Below are 21,259 nucleotides of genomic sequence, written 5' to 3'. Positions count from 1 at the left end.
ATGGAAATAGCTTTTGATGTCTATGATATGACCTACAGTAGCCTATATGTGGTAGTTATTGCATGCAACTTTTAATTAAATTTTTACATTATGAAGGGCTTGACTTTAGTTCATGATTTTTTACTTGGTCTGTAACACCATGGGCCAAATAGGTGATTGCATTGTGTTGTATTTCTGTATGGTAATAATAATAACTTTTATTTTGTAAAGTGGCCTCTTGCATCATTAGACAATACAATTTAGTCACCTATTCGGCCCATGGTGTTACAGACCAAGTAAAAAAAAGTATTAATTAAAGTCCTTCACAATGTAAAAACGTTATTAAAAGTCACATGCAATGTAGGCCTGCATTGAACACCGGCTATATCATATAAAACTGTATAATCAAAAACTATTTCCATGTGAGAATGTTATGGGATTTGCTCCATTGGTTTTGTTGGTAGGACTACATTATGCTCAAATAGCCTATTGGTTACTGTCCAAAACTGTAAGCGTACAGCCTCAGTGTCCACTGTAAACGCGCACAGGAAGTTGCAGAAGAATACTCACAAGGTTCAAGTTTCCACTCATAAGACCTAAAAATGTGTCCCAAAACATTTGAGGGAACATTGCCAGCAACACTCCGTATTATTCAGAGCCCCATGAAATGACACCACAAATAGATTCTACAGACCCTACTGAGTATGCCCGACACCACATATAATCTTTTTTTCTCTCTAAGCCAATTTATAGGACTACAGTGTTTTGTATTGGGACCAATGGAATGGGCGGAGTAAAAAGGGCTGCTGGGTATTTAGACCACAGTCATTCAAGAAATAACACCATGTAAAGCATTCAGACCCATTGACTTTTTCAACATTTTATGTTACAGCCTTATTCTAAAATGTATTAAAAATATATATCTAATCAACACATAATAACCAAAACAAAAATAATTTTTTAGAAAAGTACAAAAAATAATAATAATAATAAAGTAACTGAAATTTCAAATTTACATAAATATTCAGACCCTTTGGCAGAAAATACAGCCTTGAGTCTTCTTGGGCATGACACTACAAGCTTGGTACACCTGTATTTGGGGAGTTTCTCCCATTCTTCTCTGCAGATGCTCTCAAGGTCTTTCAGGTTGGATGTGGAGCGTCACTGCACAGCCATTTTCAGGCCTCTCCAGAGATGTTCAATCAGGTTCAGGCTGGGCCACTCAAGGACATTCAGAGACTTGTCCTGGTCGTTGTCCTGTTGGAAGGTGAACATTCGCCCCCGCTCTGGATCAGGTTTTCATCAAGGATCTCTCTGTACTTTGCTCTTTTCATCTTTCCCTCGATCCTGACTAGTCTCCTAGTCCCTGCCGCTGAAAAACACCCCCACAGCATGATGCTGCCACCACCATGCTTCACACTAGGGATGGTGCCAGGTTTCCTCCAGACGTAACACTTGGCATTCAGTCCAAAGAGTCCAATCTTGTTTTCATCAGACCAGAGAATCTTGTTTCTCATGGTCTGAAAGTCCTTTAGGTGCCTTTCGGCAAACTCCAAGCGGACTGTCATGTGTCTTTTACTGAGGAGTGGCTTCCATCTGGCCACTCTACCATGAAGGCCTGATTGGTGGAGTGCTGCAGAGATATTTGTCCTTCTGGAAGGTTCTCCCATTCCCACAGAGGAACTCTGTCAGAGTGATCATCGGGTTCTTGGTCACCTCCCTGACCAAGTCCCTTCTACCCCGATTTGCTCAGTTTGGCCAGGTAGCCAGCTCTAGGAAGAGTCTTGGTGGTTCCAAACTACTTCCATTTAAGAATGATTTGAGGCTACTGTGTTCTTGGTGACCTTTAATGCTCCAAAAATATTTTGGTACCCTTCCTCAGATGTTTCTCGACACAATCCTGTCTCGGACCTCTATGGACAATTCCTCAACCTCATGGCTTGGTTTTTGCTGACATGCACTGTCAACTGTGGGACCTTATATAGACAGATGTGTGCCTTTCCGAATCATGTCCAATCAATTGAATTTACCACAGGTGGACTCCAATCAAGTTGTAGAAACATCTCAAGGATGATCAGTGTAAACAGGATACACCTGAACCTCCATTTCTAGTCTCATAGCCAAGAGTCTGAATACTTATCTAAGGTAAGGTAAGTAAGGTATTTATGTTCTCCACCTTATTTTATTTATATAAAGTAGTAATTCTCTTTGGTTTAGATTTTTTTTTTTTTTACATTTTAAGAAGTCTTAATGTTGCTGCCATGATGCTAATGAGATAAGCACCAAGTGGGTCCAATAAATGGTGTGAACATTCCACCACCGACTTTTTGATCCTGACCAGCCAGGAAGAAATGTTTCTATCAAATCTTCCATTTATTCACCACATTCTGCTTTTCAAACAATTAAGCTTTACAATAATACCAAATAAAGATAAAAGTAGTCATATTTTAGGTTTTATTGCGATTAAAGAACATCAACAAAAACAAAGTTTGACATTTCACTTTATTACATGAAACTTTCTAAATATTTGCTCTCTCTAAAAAAACTGAAATTCACATTACCCTCAAATGAACATTGGGGAGGTTTCACAGACCTGTTTCTGATCACAGAGATAAATACATAGGTAAAAATTACAGTATGTATCTCTATAGTTCTAACTGCATCTTGAAGAACATTGTATTAATCCAAGCAACAGACCAAGTTGAGAACAGACCAAGTTGAAAACATGAAACTAACAAGCTTTGGTCACAGGAACATGAATTCATACAAATGATAGATTCTGTTGTGTACCTCAATTACAATTTTTATATTACATAATTTACGAAGTTGTAATGCAGTATGAACTGTTGATATCATGGTCCAGCACATAATTAAATAAACAAATACCAGGCTAGATGAAGACATGTTTAACATACAATCTGAACATTTACACACAACATCACCCAGAGTCTGTGAAAGCAAGCCATCCACTTCAGATGAAAGCAAAGTGATAAAAAAACAAGTAAAAAGAGCTGACATAAAAAGTCTTTAAAAGAACTCTGAGGAGTGATGTTGAGTGAATTACAAGGATGATACTGGCAAACAAAACCATCACAATAGTCAATAACCATACATCTTCTAAGAGAAATCTTAAGGATGATGGATTGGAAGTTTACAGTTACCGTCTTGACTCCACAAGGTGAAGTATGCAATGAACCAAGTGAAGGAAAACAACTACGATTATGGTACCGTCCCAAACGGCACCATATTCCCCTTATAGTGCATTACTTTTGACCAGGGTCCATGGGGCTTTGGTCAAAAGTAGTGCACTTTATAGGTAAAAGGGTGCCATGATAGGGATACTAACAACATCTGTATCGAAACAAAGATAGCTGGGAAGGGGAAGTTGTTACATTCAAAGCTTTGGCAATTAAGACAAATAAAATTTGAAGACATTAGCAATTCGAAAACTACAGAGCTTAAGGAGAGATAAAAAATGAAAAACAAAATACTTACCTAATTCAATTGATTTAAAACCATTTGAGTTTATTTGGACAAATCTGCACAGACCAATACAAGATTAACAAACCTCAATGAGAATATCATCAACTATAGGATGTGTATAGAATTAGAAACTGTATCAATGACAGTACCAGTGAAAAACTCTAAATGGGATAAGTCTGAACAGACCAATAAAAGATTAACAACGGTCAATGAAATTGTCTTCACATCATTCAAGCTATGGATGACCAAGGAAGTACAAAAAGTACTTGTTTTTCCCACATGGTTTCCACGAAGGCATCAAACCATAAAAAATAACAGCAAGAGCAAACAGACACATAGGTTAGTTGAGAAAACAAGAGTTGGGTAAGAGATAATAAAATGTTAAAAAAACATCTTACAAGATGCTATTGATACTCGTTCAGTCTGCTCCGCCCAGGTTCCTTTTACTTTACAACCTTTTTGATTGAGCCAGGCTTTCTGCCCCCCCTCTTAGGAACAACCACTTCTTTTTTCTTAATAGCTGCCGCTACCTTACCAGGGTTACTAGCCTTGCCATGACCATCGCGTGGTTTAATTTCCTCTTCTTCGTCATCTTCTACTAGAGAAAAGACTTCATCCTCATTTCTCTGTGTATCTTCATTTTCCTCCTCTGAATCATAAGCTGTATAATCAACGTTCACAGTCTTTCTCCTGCCTTTTTGCCTCTGGGCTTGGAAGGCAGCTTCATCGAACACATTTGCTTTACCGTTGGAGCAGCGGTAAAGCCTTACTATTGGAGAAACAGTGCAACCCTGTTTGGCTGAGGGTGAACTGTTGGACCTATCCGTCTCTGCTGCTCTCTTGGCTTTGAAGGAGCCTAAGGGGCGGCCACTCTTTCGCGGGGAATCATCTTTAGCGGGGGGCTTTGAAACTTTAGAAGTTGGAGGTGGATTCTTCCGTAAGTGGGCACCTCTACCTGTTGATGCCTTGAGTGGACGGCCTCTTCTCCGTGGCTCGGCAGAGGTGGGTGTGGCGGGGGGATCCCCGCGGGGATGGATGCGCGGCCTTCCGAGCGGCTTCCACACTCTAGGTCCCTTAGGTTGGCTTTTCAGTATCTCTCTCTCCTCTTCCTCCTCGGGTGACAGCAGGTACTTCCTCGGCCTACCCATTTTCTTTTTTTGCTGAACTTTTTTGGGCCGGCCACGCTTCAAAGGTGCAGTTTTCTCTGCTGAAACAGCATTAGGATCAACCACTTTACGTGGCCTGCCCCGTGGCTGCTTGTCTAGTCCCCTCAGTATCTTAGGTTTCTTGGAGCCTGATCCTTTGGGCCTACCCCTTCCCCTATTAGGTGGTATGGGGCTGCCATTAGACAAGGCTTCATCGGACTCCTCTTCGCTACCAGTGGCATCCATTGCCCCTTCTTCCGACTCCATTGCCCCTTCTTCCGACGCTATTGCCCCTTCTTCCGACGCAATTGCCCCTTCTTCTGAAACCATTGCCCCTTCTTCTGAAGCTGTTGCCCCTTCCCCTTCTTCCGAAGCCCCTTCCCCTTCTTCCGACATTGTTGCCCCTTCTTTCATCTGTTTTCTTGCAACCTGGCTCCTTCTTTCTTTCCTTCCAGCTCACTTCCTAGGAGGTCTTGTGAACTACTTAGGGCTTCCCACTGTAAAGGTCATATCGAGAAGGTTACAATACAAAACAAAATGTTCTTTGTGCACGCACCCCTTCATAAAACTGGCCTACGTGGGCACGAGAAAGTGTAGCTAGCATGTCTAGCCTGGACAATAGAATGAGTCAAAATTCCCCCACAGATTAAACATGGCAAAAGAACGTTAGCTAAGCTGGAACACTAGCATATGAATGGAATTGAACATTCGCAGGGTCTCTTCTGACTGGAGTGACGCTTATAATTCCATTTATGTATCCCTTTTTATTTTACCACTACAATCGGTTCTTAGGATAACTTGTGTAGAAAGTAAACATCCGCACCTCGATGGTGCCAAGTGTGAGTATGTCTGCATAACAAGGAAGTAGTTCCATGAGTAATGTGTTGTGGTGTACATTTTAACTACCAACGTGGGCATTGAAAACAGCGAAGCAGGCGGCGTGACTTAGAACAATGTGAGTAGAACGGTCTGAAGGCGAGTTGGTGCCACGGTGCTCAATATAACTATTAGGAGCCGGGAAAATGCCCCAAAATAAGGACTGTTTTTTCGTGATTACTTCAAACTACGGCAGACAGCTGGGACATATTTGTAATATTATGAAACTGGGCTCCATGGCGGATGCAATTAACTAGTTTTTATCAGAAAAAGTATTGTTAAAAATGTCATGTGTCCAGCCTAACGTGTCTTGTAATATGCACATTGTAAACATAGTTTACTAATTGCAGTTTCTTCATTTTGTGATAGGTGACGTTGCAATTATGTATATGGAAAGGTGCACAATAAACAAAATCTGATATGACAGTCTTCTCCTCCATAAGTAAACTAAAGTTGATGCATTGACGCGACACTGAAATCTAGCTAACTAGTATCCTGATTCAGTGACTGTTTTGGTTACTAGTAGCTAGTTAGCCAACTTTACCAGATGTTCGAAGCAACATCACATTCGGGGTGAACTAGCTACCTAAGTAAATTTACTTTAAAGTAAGCTAGCAAACTACGTAGCATATCCAGCTAGGTAGCTAGCATTAGCTCGATCGCTTACGACAGCCCCGGATCTCAAGCAGGCTGAACTAGTTTAAATGAAAATAGCACACGCCTCACCTTGGTACAATCCTTGCGTAGCTGGTGCTGTCTACACTTCTATTAGATATCGTTTGTCATGAAAGTCGCCAGATGTTTAATCGGCCTTTGTTGTAATTTTTTAGCTAGCTAGCGATTTGAATTTCAACCGGACGTTGTGGCGGGTGAAAGCTGATTTCCTATTGACTAAAGGGGAAGTGGAACAACGTTTTTCATTTCCGCTCCCTGAAATAAATAAGATGTTGTCTATGACCCCTGTTCTTTCCTTGAGCAATTATTATAAAATAAAAAAGAAGCATAATAGCATCATATCTCAGATTAATTTCCTTTGAAAGCCTGGGAAAACGCTTTGGCTTCTTCTGGATGATCTGGACATGCTACAACCCCAAAAAATGTATTACCGCCACCAACTGGACGACGTTGAAAAAAACAAGGTAAAAATAAAACCCATACATGATAGGGAAAACAAACTTAAATCCACCCAAAATAAAACAATAAAAACCACATTGACAAAACCAAAAACCCCAAACACCATCCTTCAAATCCCCATATCGCCCTTCTTCAGACTAGCCTAGTTAAATAAAGGTTAAATAATGTATTGATGTTTAATTCTCAGGCTCTATTAGCTGAGAGGCTTGTGACAATACTCCAGGCAATTATTACTCCATGCAACTCCTCTGCCAAGAAGTCTTTCAGTCCCAGGAAACATTCCGCCGCATCCACAACGATGTCTATTTTCCAGGACTTCCTCTCCACCTTGGCAGTGCCATTAATCACCATAGCTATAAAGGCCACAAAGTCCACCTTCTGTACCTTTAACATATCTGGGTTCTGCCATTGAACGGCAACCCCTGCAGCCTTCAGTGAATGCCTATCCACCACCATGGACTATTCAGGAGCAGCATTTGAACCCTCAACCCTTTTAAATGCCCTAACATCGGTCACCTCATTCTCTTTCACCCTTGTTGGGCATTCCAAATAGACGGCGTATTGGTTACCACCCCAATTGCAACATGTCATATTTTCATCACTTTTAATTTTTTTATTTTACCTTTATTTAACTAGGCAAGTCAGTTAAGAACAAATTCTTATTTTCAATGACGGCCTAGGAACAGTTCTGTTCAGGGGCAGAACGACAGATCTGTACCTTGTCAGCTCGGGGGTTTGAACTTGCAACCTTCCGGTTACTAGTCCAACGCTCTAACCACTAGGCTACCCTGCCGCCGCCGCCACTTTTAAAACACATGACTTCCAGTGAAACGCCAGATATTACCCCCGTGAGGGGTGCCCTGTTCCGAAGAGACACACAGGACACATCAAACTCGGGTGAGACACATTCCTTCTAAAACTCAGAAGAACAAAGAATCCAAACAAGCTCACCTCTAGTGATCTTCACAGCCTTCACTTTACCCAGCACTCTCTCCACCAGTTTTGACATCTCAAATGGATTCTTCAAAATTGGCAATCCAATCAGCTGCTCCTAATTAAACAAAACGTACTCCTACAAGATAAGAAGGGACATTCTCATCACTGTCTGCTTCTTTGCTCCGTTTTATATTCTATTGGACAACATTCCAATTCTCCTTGATTCCCCCACCATTATATTCACGCTCCACATCAGCGTCCACTTCCGCCGAGTTCTCTCCTCTCTTACTGATGATCTGTCCATGATGGAGAGTGAATGTTTTGTACAGTGCCAACAGCAGCCAACCCTGCTAGATCTATTGGTCTTTGGATCATGAAAATGTATATCTCATCAATTAATTAGTTATTAATTGCTAGATGCACCTGTGTTCTTGAAACTGTTAGCTTGAAACTGCAAACTTTTAGATAATAACATTAATTAAAAGATCAGTGAAAGTAGCAAACGGAGGGACAGAGACATAAACCTGTGGTGCTGGCGTGAAAAGAAAACCCCTATATGCATTGCACCAATAGGGTTAACCCACTTAGGAATTGTTAGCGAGGATCGCTACACTACCCCCTCGGAATGGGAAGGCTTGTCCCGTGCTTTGACCACCTCAATGCCCTCACATGTCCAGCCGTGCGTTTCGATGGCCTCATGTCCACCATCCCATTTCTGACACCAGTGTAGCGAATGGAGGGAGTGGGTCGTGAACGGGTGTCACTGGCGTGAAAAGCAAGCCCCCTACGCATCACACCAATAGGGTTAACCCACTTGGTGGGAATTGTAAGGTGGCTCATTAGGGAGGAGGATCACTACAGTATAGCTGAGAACTTTTACAGCTTCTGTATAAAATAATATGGCATAGATCTATAACTGTAGAAATAATGAAAATATACAGCACTACTACTATATCAAGCACTACTTTTGTTATTTTCGCACAACTTGATTTGCTACCCCTTTCTTTTCCCTACTTCTATATTTTGTTCTCATGTCTCCATAGACAGGAAAAAGATTGATGTATGGAGATTAAGGGAGATAAGAGGTATGTGGTAACATATGAGTGATGGAAGCAGCCTGAATAAGAAAAATATATACAAATTGTATGTGTGTGTGCGCGCATGACCCTGTACGTGCCTCTGTGTGGGATTTGGAGAGAAACAGGGAGAGAGCTTGAGAGACAATCCCAGAGAGACTGTGTGTTGAACCCGCTGCCCCCTAATACCCCTACCTGCTCCCTGCATGCTTTGCCATGGTTACGAGACAGGGCTCCCAATGCAGGCAGTTAATGTGTTTTTCAGCAGGGGTGAGCTGGGTACTAATGTGTCTCGGTCTGTCTCCTCAGTAAATGGCACAATCAATATCAACTGTCCCAGGATGCACCACCACTAGCAGAGGGCCAGGAAAACCACCAAGCTGCCTGCAAGGCTGAATAATGTAAGGTGACTGAAATATTCTGCTTTTATAAAATGTTATGCTTTTTTTAAATGAAACAAAATACCTTGCTCTCCTTAAAGATTTTAGAATTAGTTTGTGAGTTAGAGAAAATAAGAGTAATTAGAGACTAATTTTAATTTATTCAATTCATTTGTGTACAATATATTAGCACAATTTATGGCACAAGAGATTTCTTTTTATGTAATTTATTTTTGTTTTCAGTAAATTATTTTGATATGTACCGTCAGGTCCAAAATGATTGGCACACTTGATAAAGATGAGCAAAAAAAGACTATAAAATAAATAATAAAAATACTGAGCTATTGTATGCTCAAAAACATTAGAAAATTATGTTGTCTTATTGTTCAGAGAAATACATTTTGTTGAACAAGTAATATATATATTTTTAAAGATAGGGGTCAAAATTATTGTCATCCCTGTTTTCAATACCTCACCTTGCGAGGATAATGACACTGAGCCTTTTTCTAAAATGTTTTATGAGATTGGAGAACACATCGGGAGGGATCTTAGACCATTCCTCCATTCAGAATCTTTCCAGATCCTTGATATCCTGTCTGTGTTTATGGACTGCCCTCTTCAAATCAAACCACAGGTTTTCAATGGTGTTCAAGTCAAGAGACTGAGATGGCCATTGCAAAATATTGGTTTTGTGGTCAATTAATCATTTATTTGTAGATTGTGTTCTTGGGGTTAGTGTCTTGCTGGAAGAGCCACTTGCAAACAAGTTTCAGCCTCCTGGCAGAGGCAACCAGAGCTGCGTGCGAATACCCATACTAACATACGTATACTGCACACTTAATGAGTATATACTACATAGTTAATTTTAGTATACTGTAAACGAACAGTATGCTTTCAGTTGAGCGTACTCTCTCTTCACGTGTCTACCGGTAGTTGATGCTGTTGCTATGCAACCTCTTGCTAGATAGTTAGCATAACAAATGACTAGCTAAACATTTTACAATTTTGGGTGTGTTCTTAAATTAAATCTGGAGTGCCAGAGTGCCCTTGTAAATTCAGAGCGTACTCAGATGGTCTGTTTGTAAATTCAGAGCTTTCGCTCTCGGAGCGCACACTGGACACTCCAGCCTTTGGCTTTGTGATCTTCTGGCAGTCAAGCACCCAAGCTAGCTTGCTAGCTACTTCCAGACACAAATGAGACCACTCTGACCATTTTACTCGCCCTAGCAGAGCTGGTTAGGCAGTTTTCCAGAGCGTTGGTGACTAACTGTGACTGTAAATGACGCTCTTTTGCTGAAGTTTACTGACACCAGCCATATTCAATGGGGGTTGAGCGCTCATAAATTCATTACACTCAGAGGAGAGTGCTCTGAAATCAGAGTACTGTAGATAGCCAGAGCGAATTTACGAAAAGACCCGAATGTCCATTGAGAATGCACAACGACTATACCATTTAGCTAAGAATAACGGGAATAATCTTGTCAATAAACGTTGGGTAGAGTCGGGGAACTCGGCTGAGAGTCAGACTCTGCAGACGTCAGTATTACTTATGGATTGAGCTCGGTCCAATAAACGGTGTGAACATTCCACCACTGACTTTTTGATCCTGACCAGCCAGGAATAAATGTTTCTATCAAATCTTCCATTTATTCACCACATTATGCTTTTCAAACAATTAAGTTTTACAATAATACCAAATAAAGACAAATTAAGTCATATTTTAGGTTTTATTGAGATTAAAAAACATCAACAAAAACAAAGTTTGACATTTCACTTTATTACATGAAACTTTCTAAATATTTGCTCTCTAAAAAAACTGAAATTCACATTACCCTCAAATGAACGTTGGGGAGGTTTCACAGACCTGTTTCTGATCACAGAGATAAATACATAGGTAAAAATTACAGTATGTATCTCTATAGTTCTAACTGCATCTTGAAGAACATTGTATTAATCCAAGCAACAGACCAAGTTGAGAACAGACCAAGTTGAAAACATGAAACTAACAAGCTTTGGTCACAGGAACATGAATTCATACAAATGATAGATTCTGTTGTGTACCTCAATTACTATTTTTATATTACATAATTTACGAAGTTGTAATGCAGTATGAACTGTTGATATCATGGTCCAGCACATAATTAAATAAATAAACAAATACCAGGCTAGATGAAGACATGTTTAACATACAATCTGAACATTTACACACAACATCACCCAGAGTCTGTGAAACCAAGCCATCCACTTCAGATGAAAGCCAAGTGATAAAAAATAAGTAAAAAGAGCTGACATAAAAAGTCTTTAAAAGAACTGTGAGGAGTGATGTTGAGTGAATTACAAGGATGATACTGGCAAACAAAACCATCACAATAGTCAATAACCATACATCTTCTAAGAGAAATCTTAAGGATGATGGATTGGAAGTTTACAGTTACCGTCTTGACTCCACAAGGTGAAGTATGCAATGAACCAAGTGAAAGAAAACAACTACGATTATGGTACCGTCCCAAACGGCACCATATTCCCCCTATAGTGCATTACTTTTGGCTTTGGTCAAAAGTAGTGCACTTTATAGGTAAAAGGGTGCCATGATAGTGAAACTAACAACATCTATATCGAAACAAAGATAGCTGGGAAGGGGAAGTTGTTACATTCAAAGCTTTGGCAATTAAGGCAAATAAAATTAGAAGACATTAGCAATTCGAAAACTACAGAGCTTAAGGAGAGATAAAAAACGAAAAACAAAATACTTACCTAATTCAATTGATTTAAAACCATTTGAGTTTATTTGGACAAATCTGCACAGACCAATACAAGATTAACAAACTTCAATGAGAATATCATCAACTATAGGATGTGTATGGAATTAGAAACTGTATCAATGACAGTACCAGTGAAAAAATCTAAATGGGATAAGTCTGAACAGAACAATAAAAGATGAACAACGGTCAATGAAATTGTCTTCACATCATTCAAGCTATGGATGACCAAGGAAGTACAAAAAGTACTTGTTTTTCCCACATGGTTTCCACGAAGGCATCAAACCATAAAAAATAACAGCAAGAGCAAACAGACACATAGGTTAGTTGAGAAAACAAGAGTTGGGTAAGAGATAATAAAATGTTAAAAAAACATCTTACAAGATGCTATTGATACTCGTTCAGTCTGCTCCGCCCAGGTTCCTTTTACTTTACAACCTTTTTGATTGAGCCAGGCTTCCTGCCCCCCCTCTTAGGAACAACCACTTCTTTTTTCTTAATAGCTGCCGCTACCTTACCAGGGTTACTAGCCTTGCCATGACCATCGCGTGGTTTAATTTCCTCTTCTTCGTCATCTTCTACTAGAGAAAAGACTTCATCCTCATTTCTCTGTGTATCTTCATTTTCCTCCTCTGAATCATAAGCTGTATAATCAACGTTCACAGTCTTTCTCCTGCCTTTTTGCCTCTGGGCTTGGAAGGCAGCTTCATCGAACACATTTGCTTTACCGTTGGAGCAGCGGTAAAGCCTTACTATTGGAGAAACAGTGCAACCCTGTTTGGCTGAGGGTGAACTGTTGGACCTATCCGTCTCTGCTGCTCTCTTGGCTTTGAAGGAGCCTAAGGGGCGGCCACTCTTTCGCGGGGAATCATCTTTAGCGGGGGGCTTTGAAACTTTAGAAGTTGGAGGTGGGTTCTTCCGTAAGTGGGCACCTCTACCTGTTGATGCCTTGAGTGGACGGCCTCTTCTCCGTGGCTCGGCAGAGGTGGGTGTGGCGGGGGGATCCCCGCGGGGATGGATGCGCGGCCTTCCGAGCGGCTTCCACACTCTAGGTCCCTTAGGTTGGCTTTTCAGTATCTTTCTCTCCTCTTCCTCCTCGGGTGACAGCAGGTACTTCCTCGGCCTACCCATTTTTTTTTTTTGCTCAACTTTTTTGGGCCGGCCACGCTTCAAAGGTGCAGTTGTCTCTGCTGAAACAGCATTAGGGTCAACCACTTTACGTGGCCTGCCCCGTGGCTGCTTGTCTAGTACCCTCAGTATCTTAGGTTTCTTGGAGCCTGATCCTTTGGGCCTACCCCTTCCCCTATTAGGTGGTATGGGGCTGCCATTAGACAAGGCTTCATCGGACTCCTCTTCACTACCAGTGGCATCCATTGCCCCTTCTTCCGAAGCCATTGCCCCTTCTTCCGAAGCCGTTGCCCCTTCCCCTTCTTCCGATGCCGTTGCCCCTTCCCCTTCTTCCGACGCCGTTGCCCCTTCATCCAACATTGTTGCCCCCTCTTCTGACATTGTTGCCCCTTCTTCCGACATTGTTGCTTCTTCTTTCATCTGTTTTCTTGCAACCTGGCTCCTTCTTTCTTTCCTTCCAGCTCACTTCCTAGGAGGTCTTGTGAACTACTTAGGGCTTCCCACTGTAAAGGTCATATGGAGAAGGTTACAATAAAAAACAAAATGTTCTGTGTGCACGCACCCCTTCATAAAACTGGCCTACGTGGGCACGAGAAAGTGTAGCTAGCATGTCTAGGCTGGACAATAGAATGAGTCAAAATTCCCCCACGGATGAAACATGGCAAAAGAACGTTAGCTAAACTGGAACACTAGCATATGAATGGAATTGAACATTCGCAGGGTCTCTTCTGACTGGAGTGACGCTAATAATTCCATTTATGTATCCTTTTTATTTTACCACTACAAACTGTTCTTAGGATAACTTGTGTAGAAAGTAAACATCCGCACCTCGATGGTGCCAAGTGTGAGTATGTCTGTATAACAAGGAAGTAGTTCCATGAGTAATGTGTTGTGGTGTACATTTTAACTACAAACGTGGGCATTGCCAACAACAGCGAAGCAGGCGGCGTGACTTAGAACAATGTGAGTAGAACGGTCGGAAGGCGAGTTGGTGCTCAATATAACTATTAGGACCCGGGAAAATGCCCCAAAATAAGGCCTGTTTTTTCGTGATTACTTCAAACTACGGCAGACAGCTGGGACATATTTGTAATATTATGAAACTGGGCTCCATGGCGGATGCAATGAACTAGTTTTATCAGAAAAAGTATTGTTAAAAATGTAATGTGTCCAGCCTAAAATGTCTTGTAATATGCACATTGTAAACATAGATGGTTTACTAATTGCAGTTTCTTCATTTTGTGATAGGTCACGTTGCAATTATGTGTATGGAAAGGTGCACAATAAACAAAATCTGATATGACGGTCTTCTCCTCCATAAGTAAACTAAAGTTGATGCATTGACGCGACACTGAAATCTATCTAGCTAGTATCCTGATTCAGTGACTGTTTTGGTTACTAGTAGCTAGTTAGCCAACTTTACCAGATGTTCGAAGCAACATCACATTCATCTTCTACGACCGGGGTGAACTAGCTACCTAAGTAAATTTACTTTAAAATAAGCTAGCAAACTACGTAGCATATCCAGCTAGGTAGCTAGCATTAGCTCGATCGCTTACGACAGCCCCGGATCTCAAGCAGGCTAAACTAGTTTAATGAAAATAGCACACGCCTCACCTTGGTACAATCCTCGCGTAGCTGGTGCTGTCTACACTTCTATCAGATATCGTTTGTCATGAAAGTCGCCAGATGTTTAATCGGCCTTTGTTGTAATTTTTTAGCTAGCTAGCGATTTGAATTTCAACCGGACGTTGTAGCGAGTGAAAGCTGATTTCCTATCGCCTAAAGGGGAAGTGGAACAACGTTTTTCATTTCCGCTCCCTGAAATAAATAAGATGTTGTCTATGACCCCTGTTCTTTCCTTGAGCAATTATTATAAAATAAAAAAGAAGCATAATAACATATCTCAGATTAATTTCCTTTGAAAGCCTGGGAAAACGCTTGGGCTTCTTCTGGATGATCTGGACATGCTACAACTCCAAAATATGTATTACCGCCACCAACTGGACGACGTTGAAAAAAACAAGGTAAAAATAAAACCCATACATGATAGGGAAAACAAACTTAAATCCACCCAAAATAAAACAATAAAAACCACATTGACAAAACCAAAAACCCCAAACACCCACTTCTTCTATCCTTCAAATCCCCATATCGCCCTTCTGACTAGCCTAGTTAAATAAAGGTTAAATAATGTATTCATGTTTAATTCTCACCTGAGAGGCTTGTGACAATACTCCATGCAAGTCCTCTGCCAAGAAGTCTTTCAGGCCCAGGAAACATTCCGCCGCATCCACAACGAAGTCTATTTTCCAGGACTTCCTCTCCACCTTGGCAGTGCCATTAATCGCCATAGCTATAAAGGCCACAAAGTCCACCTTCTGTACCTTTAACATATCTGGGTTCTGCCGTTGAACGCAACCCCTGCAGCCTTCAGTGAATGCCTATCCACCACCATGGACTATTCAGGAGCAGCATTTGAACCCTCAACCCTTTTAAATGCCCTAACATCGGTCACCTCATTCTCTTTCACCCTTGTTGGGCATTCCAAATAGGCGGCGTATTGGTTACCACCACAATTGCAACATGTTATATTTTCATCACTTTTTATTTTTTTATTTTACCTTTATTTAACTAGGCAAGTCAGTTAAGAACAAATTCTTATTTTCAAACAAAATGTACTCCTGCAAGATAAGAAGGGACATTCTCATCACTGTCTGCTTCTTTGCTCCGTTTTATATTCTATTGGACAACATTCCAATTCTCCTTGATTCCCCCACCATTATATTCACGCTCCACATCAGCGTCCACTTCCGCCGAGTTCTCTCCTCTCTTACTGATGATCTGTCCATGATGGAGAGTGAATGTTTTGTACAGTGCCAACAGCAGCCAACTCTGCTAGATCTATTGGTCTTTGGATCATGAAAATGTATATCTCATCAATTAATTAGTTATTAATTGCTAGATGTACCTGTGTTCTTGAATCTGTTAGCTTGAAACGGCAAACTTTTAGATAATAACATTAATTAAAAGATCAATGAGAGTAGCAAACTGAGGGACAGAGACATAAACCTGTGGTGCTGGCGTGAAAAGAAAACACCCTATATGCATTGCACCAATAGGGTTAACCCACTTAGGAATTGTTAGCGAGGATCGCTACACTACCCCCTCGGACTGGGAAGGCTTGTCCCGTGCTTTGACCACCTCAGTCCCCTCACACGTCCGGCCGTGCGTTTCGATGGCCTCATGTCCACCATCCCACTTCTGACACCAATGTAGCGAATGGAGGGAGTGGGTCGTGAACAGGTGTCACTGGCGTGAAAAGCAAGCCCCCTACGCATCACACCAATAGGGTTAACCCACTTGGTGGGAATTGCTAGGTGGCTCATTAGGGAGGAGGATCACTACAGTATAGCTGAGAACTTTTACAGCTTCTGTATAAAATAATATGGCATAGATCTATAACTGTAGAAATAATGAAAATATACAGTATATCAAGCACTACTTTTGTTATTTTCGCACAACTTGATTTGCTACCCCTTTATTTTCCCTACCTCTATATTTTGTTCTCATGTCTCCATAGACAGGAAAAAGATTGATGGATGGAGATTAAGGGAGATACGAGGTATGTGGTAACATATGAGTAATGGAAGCACCCTGAATAAGAAAAATATATACAAATTGTATGTGTGTGTGTGCACATGCGCATGACCCTGTACATGCCTCTGTGTGGGATTTGGAGAGAAACAGGGAGAGAGCTTGAGAGACAATCCCAGAGAGACTGTGTGTTGAACCCACTGCCCCCTAATACCCCTACCTGCTCCCTGTATGCTTTGCCATGGTTACGAGACAGTGCTCCCAATGCAGGCAGTTAATGTGTTTTTCAGCAGGGGTGAGCTGGGTACTAATGTGTCTCAGTCTGTCTCCTCAGCAAATGGCACAATCAATATCAACTGTCCCAGGATGCACCACCACTAGCAGAGGGCCAGGAAAACCACCAAGCTGCCTGCAAGGCTGAATAATGTAAGGTGACTGAAATATTCTGCTTTTATAAAATTTTATGCTTTTTTGAAATGAAACAAAATACCTTGCTCTCCTTAAAGATTTTAGAATTAGTTTGTGAGTTAGAGAAAATAAGAGTAATTAGAGACTAATTTTAATTTATTCAATTCATTTGTGTACAATATATTAGCACAATTTATGGCACAAGAGATTTCTTTTTATGTAATTTATTTTTGTTTTCAGTAAAAAAAAAAGATATGTATCCTGCAGGTCCAAAATTATTGGCACACTTGATAAAGATGAGCAAAAAAAAGACTATAAAATAAATAATATTTTTATTTATTTTATTTGACCTTTATTTAACCAGGTAGGCTAGTTGAGAACAAGTTCTCATTTGCAACTGCGACCTGGCCAAGATAAAGCATAGCAGTGTGAACAGACAACACAGAGATACACATGGAGTAAACAATTAACAAGTCAGTAACACAGAAAAAAAAGTCTATATACATTGTGTGCAAAAGGCATGAGGAGGTAGGCAAATAATTAAAATTTTGCAGATTAATACTGGAGTGATAAATGATCAGATGGTCATGTACATTGTAGACATATTGGTGTGCAAAAGAGCAGAAAAGTAAATAAATGTAAACAGTATGGGGATGAGGTAGGTAAAATTGGGTGGGCTATTTACCGATAGACTATGTACAGCTGCAGCGATATACTGCTAGCTCGAAATACTGAGCTATTGAATGCTCAAAAACATTTGAAAATGATGTTGTTTTATTATTCAGAGAAATACATTTAGTTTAACAAGTAATATATATATTTTTTAAAGATAGGGGTCAAAATTATTGTCATCCCTGTTTTCAATACCTCACCTTGCGAGGATAATGACACTGAGCCTTTTTCTAAAATGTTTTATGAGATTGGAGAACACATCGGGAGGGATCTTAGACCATTCCTCCATTCAGAATCTTTCCAGATCCTTGATATCCTTTGTCTGTGTTTATGGACTGCCCTCTTCAATTCAAACCACAGGTTTTCAATGGGGTTCAAGTCAAGAGACTGAGATTGGCCATTGCAAAATATTGGTTTTGTGGTCAATTAATCATTTATTTGTAGATTATGATGTGTTCTTGGGGTTAGTGTCTTGCTGGAAGAGCCACTTGCAGCCAAGTTTCAGCCTCCTGGCAGAGTTAACCAGAGCTGCATGCGAATACCCATACTAACATACGTACACTGCACACTTAATGAGTATATACTACATAGTTAATTTTACTATACTGTAAACAAACAGTATGCTTTCAGTTGAGCATACTGTCTCTTCACTTGTCTACCGGAAGTTGATGCTGTTGCTATGCAACCTCTTGCTCGCTAGTTAGCATAACAAATGACTAGCTAAACATTTTACAACTTTGGGTGTGTTCTTAAATTCAATCTGGAGTGCCAGAGTGCACTTGTAAATTCAGAGCGTAGTCAGATTGTCTGTTTGTAAATTCAGAACTTTCGCTCTCGGAGCGCACACTGGACACTCCAGCTTTTGGCTTTCTGATCTTATGGCAGTCAAGCACCCAAGCTAACGTTGGCTAGCTTGCTAGCTACTTCCAGACACAAATGAGACCACTCTGACCATTTTACTCGCCCTAGCAGAGCTGGTTAGGCAGTTTTCCAGAGCGTTGGTGACTGTAACTGTGACTGTAAATGACGCTCTTTTGCTGAAGTTTACTGACACCAGCCATATTCAATGGGGGTTGAGTGCTCATAAATTCATTACACTCAGAGGAGAGTGCTCTGAAATCAGAGTACTGTAGATAGTCAGAGTGAATTTACGAAAGGACCCGAATGTCCATTGAGAATGCACAACGACTATACCATTTAGCTAAACTAAGAATGACGGGAATAATCTTGTCAATAAACGTTGGGTAGAGACGGGGAACTCGGCTGAGAGTCAGACTCGGCAGACGTCAGTATTACTTATGGCTAGGATGCGGGGATTGAGCTCGGTCCGATTCCGGTGTGAGTTATCTGGCCCAAATGTATTATTTGGGGCTCGGGCTGATTCCGGTGAGAGTTTACTGGCCCAAATGTATTTCTTGGGGCTCGGCGGATTGGGACCACTCTCTGGCAGATGAGGGCTGCTTTAAATAATTAACATTTCATTATTTATTTTTCCATGTTTTCTAATTGTTTCTGTGATCAAGAAATACAATTAACATTTAAATTAAATTCTTTAAGAGTCCTGTGTAGTATTTTAGAATGTTTATACTTTGTGCAAGGCAATTGATAAGCATTAAAAACTTTGTGGATGGAGCCTCCCTGTAACATCTGCTTCCAACTCACTCTCAAATATGTAGATCCCCTGGACACAGCTCACTTTCCAGTCCACTTTCCAGCTCACACTCTCAAGCACATAGATCCCCTGAACGCAGCTCACCCTCCAGATCCCAATCACCTGAATTTTGATTACCTGTTCACACACTTGTATGTCATTATCACACATTATATAGTTCAGTTCTTTGCATCCCCGTCATTGTGAGGTATTGTTTGTTTTGTGACACACTTCTATTCGGAGCTCTGTTTTTCCCGTGATTTACTCCTGTGTATGATAGTTTCTGCCTGCCTCACTAACAATGCCTTTTGCCTATTGGGGGCCTGTACTTTAGCCTATCAGATTTCCTGTTATCAACCTATTGCCTGATCTCCCGGATGACGTTACAAGCCTTTTCCATGCCTGTACTATTGCCTTTTTGGACCCCCTGTGTATGACCTTCTGCCTGCCCCTGGACCCAGCTACCTGCCTCCTCATGTGGTCCTTTACCAATAAACACCTGCTGCGCCCTGCGCTTGAACCCAGCTCTCTGTCTCCTTTTGTGTTCATTACACTCCCGAGTAGCGCAGCAGTCTAAGACACTGCATCGCAGTACAAACTGCGTTGCTACAGATGCTGTCTCGAGTCCCGTGCTTGCCACAACCAGGAGACCCATGAGGCGATGCACAATTGACACAGCATCGTCCGAGTTAGGGGAGGTCCTGTGGGCCAGGCGCATGCCCGCTGACACGGTCACCAGGTGTATGGTGTTTTCTCAGTTTTTTTGTGGATGGGTATACTTTGTATGTATAATAGTAGTATTTAAAATGACTAAATTGGGTAATTTTGTATACATTTATTTAAATTTGCATCGGACCGCTTCTGGGGAGATTCTGGTAAGATGTTAGCTGAATTTGGGTAGAGGAAACGGCCCGATGTACTTGGGCTGATTCTGGGCAGTCATTCATTTTGATTCCGGGCAGAGTCCGACACCCGATTCTGGGCAAATTCAATTAGTTCCGGCCTCCCAGAAGAGGGCCGCTTCTGGGCCGATTCCTCATTGCTAGCTGGGATTCTGCTGTAACGATATGCTATGTGGTTCGTAATGACAGCGTAGCTAACAAATTGTCAGCCAACATAACTCGAAATTGACTCAACATAACTCGAAATTGAGTCCAGATGCATACTGTTTCCATTGATCATCCTTGAGATGTTTTTACAGGGTGACAGGCTCATGGGGATGGGCGATCGTACACCTTGCACCTCCGTGCAGAAAAGACAGAGAGGGCTGTCTTGCTTCTAGTCCTTGGGAAACTTTGCAGTATTTAGTCTTTTCTTACATTGTTAGCCCAGAAAATCTTAAGTGTTATTACATAGAGCTGGGAAGAACTATGGTAAAAATTATGTAGGTAAAACAAAGCGCAAATTAAAAGTACGTATCTCAGAGCATCGTAGCACCATTAGGTGTAAAAACTTTACTTACCCAGTTGCGGCCCACTTCTTGGAGGCAGACCACTCTATTTCGTCTCTGCATTATATTGGCATCGAACATGTCACCCTCCCTAGGAGAGGGCGTGACCTTGATAATTTATTGTTAAAACGAGAGGCTGCCTGGATCTTTAACTTAAAGACCCTTGCGCCCTTCGGTCTCAACGTAGACTTTGATCTGAAGCCATTCTTGTGATTATTGTGACTTTGCCATTGTAATTGTTTGTAAGCTTGTGTAGTCAAATTAATCTATGATCGTATGCTATCCATTTGTTGTTTGTATGCTGTTCTTTGTATGACATTTTAATATTTGATTATTAACCAATGATATTAGGCCACTCTTGGCCATGATTACAGACACCTGTGTCTTTTGACACTATATAAACGAGTCATCCCGCAGTGTTTGTGATTATACCCTGATGAAGACAGCTTGGCTGTCGAAACGTTGGAAATAAACATTTTGCATCTGAGCTCCTAGAGTGTGCGGCTCTCTTTTATTTTCAAGTTTTCTACCTCTTCTTAATAGGTGTGCGTTTCTTTTTCTTCAAGAACTATAGGATATCAGAGT

General features: G+C 41.1%; 2 protein-coding genes and 1 long non-coding RNA gene across 4 annotated transcripts; 1 reads left to right on the top strand and 2 right to left on the bottom strand.

Annotated features, from left to right (window-relative positions):
• Positions 1-2,416: 2,416 nt before the first annotated feature.
• LOC116354403 (chromosomal protein D1-like) lies at positions 2,417-6,548 on the bottom strand. The gene is made up of 2 exons (XM_031793777.1): positions 6,210-6,548; positions 2,417-5,104 (listed from the first exon to the last, which is right to left on the bottom strand). The coding sequence occupies exon 2, from the start codon at positions 5,019-5,021 to the stop codon at positions 3,906-3,908; it is 1,116 nt and encodes a 371-aa protein (XP_031649637.1). The 5' UTR covers positions 5,022-5,104; positions 6,210-6,548; the 3' UTR covers positions 2,417-3,905.
• A 2,395-nt stretch (positions 6,549-8,943) lies between these two features.
• LOC109907624 (uncharacterized) lies at positions 8,944-20,826 on the top strand. Of its 2 annotated transcripts, none has more exons than XR_004203622.1 (4): positions 8,944-9,030; positions 16,480-16,521; positions 16,828-16,919; positions 19,559-20,826. It is a non-coding gene; the product is annotated as an uncharacterized LOC109907624 (long non-coding RNA). The 2 variants fall into 2 exon arrangements; XR_004203621.1 differs by having other exon boundaries at positions 16,828-16,924.
• Positions 10,723-14,742, bottom strand: LOC109907623 (chromosomal protein D1-like). The gene is made up of 2 exons (XM_031793776.1): positions 14,514-14,742; positions 10,723-13,399 (listed from the first exon to the last, which is right to left on the bottom strand). The coding sequence occupies exon 2, from the start codon at positions 13,314-13,316 to the stop codon at positions 12,195-12,197; it is 1,122 nt and encodes a 373-aa protein (XP_031649636.1). The 5' UTR covers positions 13,317-13,399; positions 14,514-14,742; the 3' UTR covers positions 10,723-12,194.
• Positions 20,827-21,259: the final 433 nt, after the last annotated feature.

The sequence above is a fragment of the Oncorhynchus kisutch genome, linkage group LG17, assembly GCF_002021735.2.
Source record: "Oncorhynchus kisutch isolate 150728-3 linkage group LG17, Okis_V2, whole genome shotgun sequence".
NCBI classification, from domain to species: domain Eukaryota; kingdom Metazoa; phylum Chordata; class Actinopteri; order Salmoniformes; family Salmonidae; genus Oncorhynchus; species Oncorhynchus kisutch.
This window is presented reverse-complemented; position numbering and strand designations above follow the sequence as displayed.